We start from the raw sequence: 9,316 nt of genomic DNA, 5'->3' as shown, positions 1-9,316 counted from the left end.
GAATCGCATCATTGGCTGGACTATGGAATAAGGTGGCATCGTTCTGATCCCATACGGGAGCAGCCAGTCACTCACTGACTCACACTGAAGAACAGAATTGTGAACGTATTAATTTTAATTTCAATTCAGGTTAGATTTATTTTTTTGTGCGCAACACAGATTTTCTGTGTGCAGAGACTGTGCCAGCAGTGCGCAATTGCGCACACGCGCCACTTAGAGGGAACATTGAACACAAGGCCCGGGGACCAGAACTGGCCCATCACAGAGTTTTGCAAAGTGTGAGTACAGTAACACATAACCGCAATACAGCAACGCAGTACAAAAGCTGCAGTGTTTATTTTAATTTCCATGTGAGCTTTAAGAGCAGCAGCCTGAACCAAGAAAAGGAAAATGATTAAAGTGTAGTTTCTGATTTAATTTACAGATAAATAGAGTTTGTGTCTGCCCCACTGAGCTGCAGAGCAGACTGGCTCAGGCACACGCGCCGATTTAAATCCTGAGATTATTTTAGAAAACTCATTTATGATGCTGCAGATTAATGAAAATTAACTCTGCGTCCTGAGATGTTTTATGATCTGCTGTTACAATAATAATGAAAAGAAACCTCAGTGTTTCCACTGTCTGAGGAGACTGCTGTGACTTATTATGGTGACTCGTTTCTATTTGGCTCATTTTCCATCAGTAGACACAGCTGGTCAGTCTGTCTCTGTAGCACACAAACACAGACAGCAGGGGGCGCCACTTCTCTTAAATCACCTGAGGACTCAGTTTGGTCTCAAAGAAGAAAACATACAATTTACTTTACTGATCAACTTTGGTTTTATTGTCTTTCTAAAAAGTCCTAAAATAATAGAAAAAAAAAAACCCCCAAAAAAGATGCCATCAGGTTAGGACACACCTCCTTCCTGAACAAGGTCATCCAACATGGCTGCTTCAGTCTGACACCCTATCCCCAACACACCAAACAGGAAGTAATAAAAACAAAAAACAACCCAAAAAAAGCATGAAAAGCAGAAAATAAGGAACAAAAGCTCCGCCCATTTGGACTGACGGGTCTGATTGGTCCAGAGCGAGCAGTAAATGACAGGTTAATAAAACAAACCCCACACCTGATCTAAAAACGGAGAAAATTAAAGAGAAACACATTATACAATAAAAAAAATTACATTATAAAGCCTGTGGGGCGGGGCCTGAAACTGGAGGGGCAGAGCCCTGAATCTAAAGAGGAAGGGCCAGAAGGTCTCAGGAGGCCAAAGGCTTGTTGGCATTCAGTGGAGAGGACGAATCCTGTAGGAGAAGAAAAACACAGTGAGACTGTCCCACCTGAGCAGGTGAGTGCAGATGTGGCCAGGTGTATGTAATTTGAGTCATGCAGTGTCATTAGTACAACTTCCTTAATGCCTCTAAAATCATCACATCCACTGAGACCAAAATCAGTCACATGAGTAGCATGAGCTGACACGGGAACCGTAAAAAACGGAGGTCACATGACCCAGACAGGTATGTGTGCTGCCAAGCATGCTGGGATTTGTGTCCTCACCTCCTTGGTCTGCTTGGCGGTGACCTCATCCTCCTCAGTGGGACACACCTCCATCTTCTCCTCCATCCTGTCGTCCTCGCTCGCTCCTGCCCCCACCTCCATGCCGTGCTCCGCCTCCCACTCCTGCAGCACCTCGTCCAGGTTAAACCTGCGTCTGTAGTTTACTAGGAAGTTCTTCACCTGCACCACCGACTTGTTACCAATCACATCTGAGATGGCTTGGAAGTCCCGCCCATACTTCCTGATGGCTGTGTAGGATTGGACGGGAGGGAGACAGTCATCGACCAATCACTGACTGAGAAGTCTGACAGCAGCCTTCATAGAAGGCTCGAGTTCACATGTCCGCACCTTGATAGGTTATCCAGTTATGATTTTACATGTCTGATCAATCAACCCTGACACTGATAAACAGATGCTTTAAAAAGATGAGAACATCTGTCAGGTGATTTGTTTCAGGTGTTACCTTGGACGGCGAGCAGCTGCTCCTCTGTGGTCCAACGGTTATTGAGCTTCTGGTTCACCTGAAACATAAAGAAACATTAGCATCCAGGAACACCAGCAACTGAAAGAGCGCGCTCTTTCAGTTGCTGTGAGTGTATCCTCACTGATTTTCTCTGTGATTTCGATGCTCAGTGAGCGCGCTCAGTGACTTTATTAGTTTGAATAAAGTGATCTGAATCGATCGTCGAAATCACAGAGAAAAATCAGTGAGGATACACTCACTGTGCTGTACTGCATTTGTGTGTTTTTGAACTGCATTTGTGTATTTCTATATTGCGGTTATGTGTTACTGTACTGCGTTGCTGTATTGCGCTGCCATGTTGCTGTATTGCGCTGGCATGTTGCTGTGTTATCGCGTTGCCGCGGTTACCTCGGGCAGCCTGAACTCGTCCAGCCCCGAGCTGAGTTTCTCCTTCAGCACGCTGTTGGTCTGTTTGATGGTCTGAATCTGAAACAGAGACTGAGGCTCAGAAACAGGAATGTGATCAAGGTGAGTGCAGGTATCCACGCTGTGCAGATGATCAGGCGTGAAGCCGTTTACCTGTTGCAGCTCGTACAGGTGACCTTTTGTTTAGGTTAGGTTTGTTTGTATTGGCGATAAACGCCATTACCTGACCAGCCCTCTGACTATTTTCAGTCCCTCTGTAGATTTCTGGCGATGGTTGCACCTCCCCGTTCTAGCGTTTCTGTGACCATGGACTCACCTGTCTCTTGATGGAGACGAGCTGCGAGTCGAGCTGTCTGATGAGTCCCTGAGGCGTTGAGGACGACAGAGAAACAACGTCCTGATGGTTCAGAAACATCCCTCTGGGGGGGCGCTTCTTCATCCGCTGGGACGCCTTCCCACCTGTCTGCAGGTGAACAGAGAGAGGCAGCCGCCGTCACCCATCTAACAGACAGGTACGAACATACAGGCTACGGTCTGAGGGTTGCTAAGGTGTTCTTACCTTCAGACCAGAAACTGGTTTCACCTCTGACCTCTCTGAACCTGAGCTCACCTGAAAAGAGTCACACGGGTAAACAACAGCAACAAACAGGTAAACAAACAAGCAAACAAACAAACAAGTAAACACTGAACTTTGTACCTCCTTCTTGTCTTCTTTATTTACGTCCAACTCAGAGTCACTCGGAGGATTTCCATTACCGTCCTCGACTTCATCGTCACTGAAACAGACATTTATATTTACACTCATCGGCCAATCGGGTAGCACCCACACCTGCGCAGGTATCTGCTCACCTGTCGTCTCGCTCTCGTTTGTGTTTCCGAGTCTGGCGGTCCATCAGGCTGGTTTTACTGCGACTCTTCTTCCAAGAGTAATAAAACCGAACCAGGCTGGGCATCGACTTATCAGGTAACTACAGACAGACACAACAAGGAGCTACTGGTCAAACTGCGAGCACTGGTCACAGAGGGAGACTACGACTGCGAGCACTGGTCACAGAGGGAGACTACGACTGCGAGCACTGGTCACAGAGGGAGACTACGACTGCGAGCACTGGTCACAGAGAGAGACTAGGACTGGGAGCACTGGTCAAAGGGGGGAAAATGACTGGGAGCAGTGGGAGCAGAGAGAGACTAGGACTGGGAGCACTGGTACCATCTGCTGAATGCGGTGGAAGCTCTTCCCGTGGAAGCTGAAGGCCTGCTCGAACAACACGCGGTCCTCCACCGTCCACTCATCGGGGAACGGAGTGAAGTTTGGCAGGTCGGCTAGAGACTTCTCGATGTTGTGTTTGTGCCAGAAGAGCATGCCCAGCGCCTGTGACAGGTGAGACAGGTAAAATGTGGACATTGTAAATACTGAAGGACATTTGGTGTGATGATCTATACGGTCCCTGCAAACGCTGAGCACTTCCTGTGTGTTCAGGCCCTCTAACAGCTGAACATGTGATAGTGGCGTGAAGGCAGTGAGTTTAAAAACACAGGAACTTCAGGTCCACCTGTCTGATATTCCTGAGAGAACTTGAACTTTATTTTACCATCCTGAAAGTGAAGCAAAGTTCTGCAGAGCACTTTGAATTAACAAAGAAAAGCAGATCCGACACTCGGGTCACTGAGTGTGACATCGGTTTGTGCACATGCTCAGATAGTCACATGTTCGCTGCTAAAGCAGGCCCTGTTAAAGATGTAATTTATACGTTTTTTTCTCCAAGCCCCTCACCAACTGCAGTCCAACGTGGAGAAGGAGCAGGAAGCCAAAGAGGAGAGAGAAAGGGGCAGCACCACATGATTAGCAGCGACTGAACCTCCAAAATAACACTGTGTTCATAAGTACACCTGTTACTGACTGAGGATGGCAGCGTGAACCAATGTCTAAATATGGCGGCACAAGAGGAATTAAAATAAAAAAAGTGACCAAGTTGTGAACAATTACCTGCTCCATGTTGTAGCCATGCTTCTCTTTGGCGATGGCGATGTACTCGTCCACTGCAACAGAGAAAAAAAAACAAACAAAAAAAAAAACACCCACAAAACGCCATCAGACTCTCATCAGTGCACCATGTTCTCAGGTCAATGAGCCATTTCTTACACTGTGTTTGATTCAGGCAGCTGTTGGGGATCCAAACCAACATCCCCAGGTTCTCCCGGAGATGAGCCGCCCGGGCTACATCTGGAATCACACACACACGTTAATGAGATTATTAATTAATTAGAATGGTTCTCACATCACATTCAATAACTCGATGAGGGATTCATGCTGTAACGGTGCTGGTAGAACGCTGGAGCTGATCAGAAGTTTATCAATAAACTAACTTTGAAAATGGAGCAGCTCCTTCAGAGCCACCAGCCACACCTGTGCAGGCAGAGCTGCTCACCTGTACGACTTTTCAGGTGGTTGTGTGAAGAAGGGTTCAGACTCAGCATCACTGTGAGGATCAACATGAAGTTTAACTCAGAGCTGTTGCTGTGACCAGTTTTCAGGAATCTGGTCAGATTCTGCAGCGATTATTGATGACTGTTATCTGATTATTGAATATTGTCGGTGTGTGAAGTTTGTGACTAAAGTTGAATGTTCTGACTGTGAGGAGGAGCATCGAGCTGCTTCTGCTAAGGAAACAAAAGCTCCTGAAACACAAACGAACCCAGAACCAGAGCCGGACACACATGTGGAGGTGGAACCGGCACGCGGGGACCGGAACCAGCGCCGCGAACTTTACAGCTGGTATTGTTCGAGGCTACTACTCCGCTGCGAGGCTCCCGAGCCAGCCGCAATCTTACCCGGGTCAAAGTCGGGAACCACGGCCTGGTACTGCGGTCCGACCCGCATCCCTCCTCCACCTGCGCGCACACACACACACAGTACTCAGTACAGTACTCAGATTAGTCTCAGCAGCGGCGGCGATGATCGAGGCTACCCACCATGCTCGTCGTCGCTGCTCGAGCCTGAACTTCCTTCTTCCCAGCAGCTGTTGGTACTGGGTCCATTACCGGACAGACTCTTTCCGCCGACGGGCCCTCCTCCCGGGGCTCGGCCTCTCCTCTTGCCCGAAGCCTCTGGGTTCCTCTCCAGCATCGCGGGCATACTAGCAGCTAGCTCAGGCTAACTGTTAGCTTGTTAGCTCAGCCGCTCCACTAACCGAACCGAGCCGCCTGTCGGCCCGGAGCAGAGCGAGAGTCCGGGCCGGGCAGCCGGGGAACGGTTCGGGTTGAAACAGGAACTGTGCTGTGGAAGGTTCCGAGGAAAGAATCGATCCGCTGCAGCTAGGAAAGGCTAACGGCTAACAGCTCACCGAAGAGTCCGAAAAGTTCCGGAACAAAGAGCCCAAACCAGACGAAGCCGGATTAGATCGGAACCGTACAGGGATCCCGAGCCGGACCCAGAGCCGAACCCGCTCCGATCAGCTGATACAAACCAACGAGAGCGATCAGAGAGGCGCGTGCAGGCGGCTCGGTGTGTGTGTGTGTGTGTGAGAGAGAAAGAGAGAGAGAGAGAGCTGCCATCACAGGACATCCGGAACAGCCCTGATCACTGATCAATATTCTGCACAGCTGACCCATAACCGAAAGATCACCGAGCAGTACTCTGGGCAGTATTGATCAGTTTTTAATGATCGCGGTCGATTTCCGCAAGCACCCTGCAATCAGTCAGATGTTTAAATTAAACATTCACAGCAAATCACAGATTGATCAATAATATCCCGTGGGATAATTAAACTCGTTACCACGGAGATTCAATCCACTTGATCTTTCGGATCGTCAATTTAATCCCTTCACTGCTTTAATCCAATTGACTTTTTTTAATCCGTAACAGTTCAGTATCTTATTCAGTATCACGGGAATCTGTCAAAGTTTATCTAGGTGGGAATCCTTTCTTTCTCGGTTCATCGTGACACAAAAACAAACTCAGTTAATTTTAAACTCAAATTCACGATGTTGATTCAAGAAATGTCAAAAAGCCATCAGAGAGGTCAATGAAACAACGATAAAATCTTCAGTCAGAGCTGCTCGATGGTCTGATATTGCCTTCCTGTGCTGTTTATTATTGTGATTATGGTGAGAAACCAAGCAGGCTTTTAGCACACCAACTGAAACCTTCAAAGTATTGATTCCTCTGGCAATCTCGTTTTTAAACCAGTAGCTATTAAAATATTTGTAGAAATGTTTACTCTTCTCTTTATCAGTCTAAATCATTGTCAGAATGACTTTCCTTCAAAATCTTCATATTCCTTCATAGGCTTGATGCACCTCTCAGTCTAGAGCACATTTTCCTTTGAATTAAATCCATGCAAAGTCATGAGGCTCCAGGCCCTGATGGGTTTCCTATTGAGTTTATATATATATATATATATATATATATATATATATATATATATATATATATATTTTTTGTTTATTTATTTATTTTTTTTAAATATTTAATAATAACTGCCTCCTCTCTGGAACATGGTTCCCTGCCTCCTACATTAACCCGTCTCCAGGCCCCTCTTCTGTGGAACCAGCTTCCAGTTTGGAATCAGGAGACAGACACTATCTCTACTTTTAAGATTAGGCTTCAAACTTTCCTTTTTGCTAAAGCATATAGTTAGGGCTGGACCAGGTGACCCCGAATCCTCCCTAATGCTGGGCTTATGCTGGGCAGACACTGTGCGATTTTTTCAGTCGCGCGATTCAGCTCCTGCTCAAACTGTACGGTTGACTCGCAGGGGTTAGAAGTTCATAGGTCACGATGCAGGGTCTCACACTATACGACCCGATGCTCTGATGCGACCTGAGTGCTCACACTGTGCGTCCATAAAAATGAAGGTTATAACAGAAATTCTACAAGTGACCTATGAACATCTAACCCCTTCGAGTCAACCGTACAGTTTGAGCAGGAGCTGAATCGCGCGACTGAAAAAAAATCGCACAGTGTCTGCCCAGCATTAGTTATGCTGCAATAGACGTACGCTGCTGGGTCACAGCAGATGGCCCCGCCCCTCCCTGAGCCTGGTTCTGTTGGAGGTTTCTTCCTGTTAAAAGGGAGTTTTTCCTTCCCACTGTCACCAAAGTGCTTGCTCATAGGGGGTCATATGATTGTTGGGTTTTTCTCAATATTATTGTACACTGTAAAATCTAATATTGTGCTTAATTAACAAATATTAAGTAGACTGAAGTAAGTTACCAGTACTATTCATTCAAAAAGCTGTTCAACTCAATTTATTTGATTTGTCTTAAATCGGAAAAACGTAGTAAGCTGGAAATGTTGCTTTTCCGTGGTTGAACTAAGTACATTTACCCTATACTGTACTTAGGGTTAGGTAGCTTACAACTCACAGGTCGCCTGCTTTACTCGAGTGTTTGGATTCTCTTTATGTTACTTTTGGAGTTTTATATATAAAACATACAAATTAGTCACCCAGGTGTGGATATAAGTATAACCGAAATGATTAACTAGTTCCTAAATTTTTGATTTGGTTTTTGTTTTTAGACAAAACAAAGAACTAGATTGAGAGACGGCATCTGAGGTCATACAAATGGCCTGAAAATGTCAATAGCACCAGATGAAATGGTCATTTTATTTTGTTTTTATCTCATTTTGTGTAAGTAAATACAAACAACCACAGTTTGCTCTGCATTTATTCAAATATCCCACAAACTGACTGCACAGTCTATAGTGAAGTCTGCAAGTTTTTGGACAGTGAAATTTTCTTTGCTGCCCAAATTATTCTGTAGATCATCAGAATGAAAAGCTCTATTTATTATAGAGCCTAAACGGCTCTATAATAAATAGGATTTAGGGATTAACATAGTTGCCATGGTTTCCACTCTTATCTTATTTGTTGTGTGTGACAGGAAAATTCTGGAGAAGGGGAAAGTCAACCCCTTGCAGGCCAGAAAGTAATGGGACAACTTAAAAACAAACAAACAAACAAAGTATGTATGTGTGTTATCAAGAAGATAATTCATAAGAACACAGGTTGATAAATGTGCAATTACTAAGAGTTGTTGTGGTGTTTTTACTTGCCTGCTGTCATTTTTGATTTCCTCTGCCTTTAGGATTGCAAGTATCCAGACTCAGGAGAGGGGGTCAGTGGGAAGCCCACTGCTGGGTTAGGGTAACCCTTGCCCTCATGGATGAGGTGATAGGACAGAGGCATTCCATTAAGCCTCCTGTCCTAATTTCCTCTCTCCCTGAGGACACTCCAGGGCCAAGCACAGCAGTGGGTGACTAAAACGAAAGCAACGAGGAAGAGTGTCAGCCACCCACAACCTTGGCCCACGCACCTGGTTTAATCATCCACCTGCCACAGATCTGCCTGATTGCCTGAGCCACTATTTAACATGGTGGTTCAGTGGACTTCTTGGTTGGATTGTTGAGTAACTCTTGTCAGTACAGCCTGGTTCGCCTCTGGGTCCAGTGTGAAGTACTAGTCTGTTCTAACTGCGTTTCCTTGTCCTCCTGGACCCGTTCCTGTTTCCTGAGTCTGGCAGTGAGGTGTCGAAGAGGACTTGTAAGTGGAGAGTGAGGAGCGGATGTGTGTAGTGTGTTTTGGAGCCGTTCCCCTTCCATCCCTGGAAATCCCAGCCCTATACATTGCATACACTTTCACCTTTGAACCCAATGTGATTGTAAACAAACGTGACTTTCTGAATTCAGCTGGTCTGCGCCCGAGTAAGTTTCATTGTGAGATTATTAAAGTTTAAAATTGTTTAACAAGCAAATACACAATTAATATAATTAATTGTAACGATCTACTATAGTGGGAATAGTTTGTTGTTCAGCAGAACAGTGTCTGGTATGTTGGCTCATATACTTCTTTGCATTTCAAATAGAAGTTGGGCTGATTCTAACT

General features: G+C 45.7%; 1 protein-coding gene across 3 annotated transcripts; it reads right to left on the bottom strand.

The window, feature by feature from the left end:
- Nucleotides 1–800: 800 nt before the first annotated feature.
- On the bottom strand, nucleotides 801–8,593 carry rcor1 (REST corepressor 1). 3 transcript variants are annotated; one of them, XM_026152371.1, is made up of 14 exons: nucleotides 5,403–6,146; nucleotides 5,262–5,321; nucleotides 4,859–4,909; nucleotides 4,573–4,653; nucleotides 4,417–4,469; nucleotides 3,640–3,801; nucleotides 3,279–3,397; nucleotides 3,127–3,205; nucleotides 2,989–3,039; nucleotides 2,746–2,892; nucleotides 2,412–2,489; nucleotides 2,004–2,061; nucleotides 1,541–1,788; nucleotides 801–1,287 (listed from the first exon to the last, which is right to left on the bottom strand). In XM_026152371.1, exons 1-14 carry the CDS (start codon nucleotides 5,563–5,565, stop codon nucleotides 1,243–1,245), a joined length of 1,395 nt encoding a protein of 464 aa, XP_026008156.1. In that variant the 5' UTR covers nucleotides 5,566–6,146; the 3' UTR covers nucleotides 801–1,242. The 3 variants fall into 3 exon arrangements, with proteins under 3 accessions (XP_026008156.1, XP_026008157.1, XP_026008158.1); XM_026152372.1 differs by lacking the exon at nucleotides 4,859–4,909 and having other exon boundaries at nucleotides 5,403–6,138; XM_026152373.1 differs by lacking the exons at nucleotides 4,859–4,909; nucleotides 5,262–5,321; nucleotides 5,403–6,146 and adding an exon at nucleotides 8,488–8,593.
- Between the last annotated feature and the right edge of the window lie 723 nt (nucleotides 8,594–9,316).

This window comes from Astatotilapia calliptera, chromosome 19 (genome assembly GCF_900246225.1).
Source record: "Astatotilapia calliptera chromosome 19, fAstCal1.2, whole genome shotgun sequence".
NCBI classification, from domain to species: Eukaryota; Metazoa; Chordata; class Actinopteri; order Cichliformes; family Cichlidae; genus Astatotilapia; species Astatotilapia calliptera.
The sequence above is the reverse complement of the archived record's forward strand: the minus strand, read 5'-3'. Positions and strand labels throughout refer to the sequence as shown.

Excerpts from the sequence above, each read along its gene's own strand:
- rcor1 (XM_026152371.1), bottom strand. The coding sequence starts at position 5,565 with ATGCCCGCGATGCTGGAGAGGAACCCAGAGGCTTCGGGCAAGAGGAGA. Across the intron at positions 4,654-4,858 it reads CCACCTGAAAAGTCGTACAG|ATGTAGCCCGGGCGGCTCAT; the intron begins GTGAGCAGCTCT and ends GTGTGATTCCAG. Across the intron at positions 2,062-2,411 it reads ACGAGTTCAGGCTGCCCGAG|GTGAACCAGAAGCTCAATAA; the intron begins GTAACCGCGGCA and ends TTTATGTTTCAG.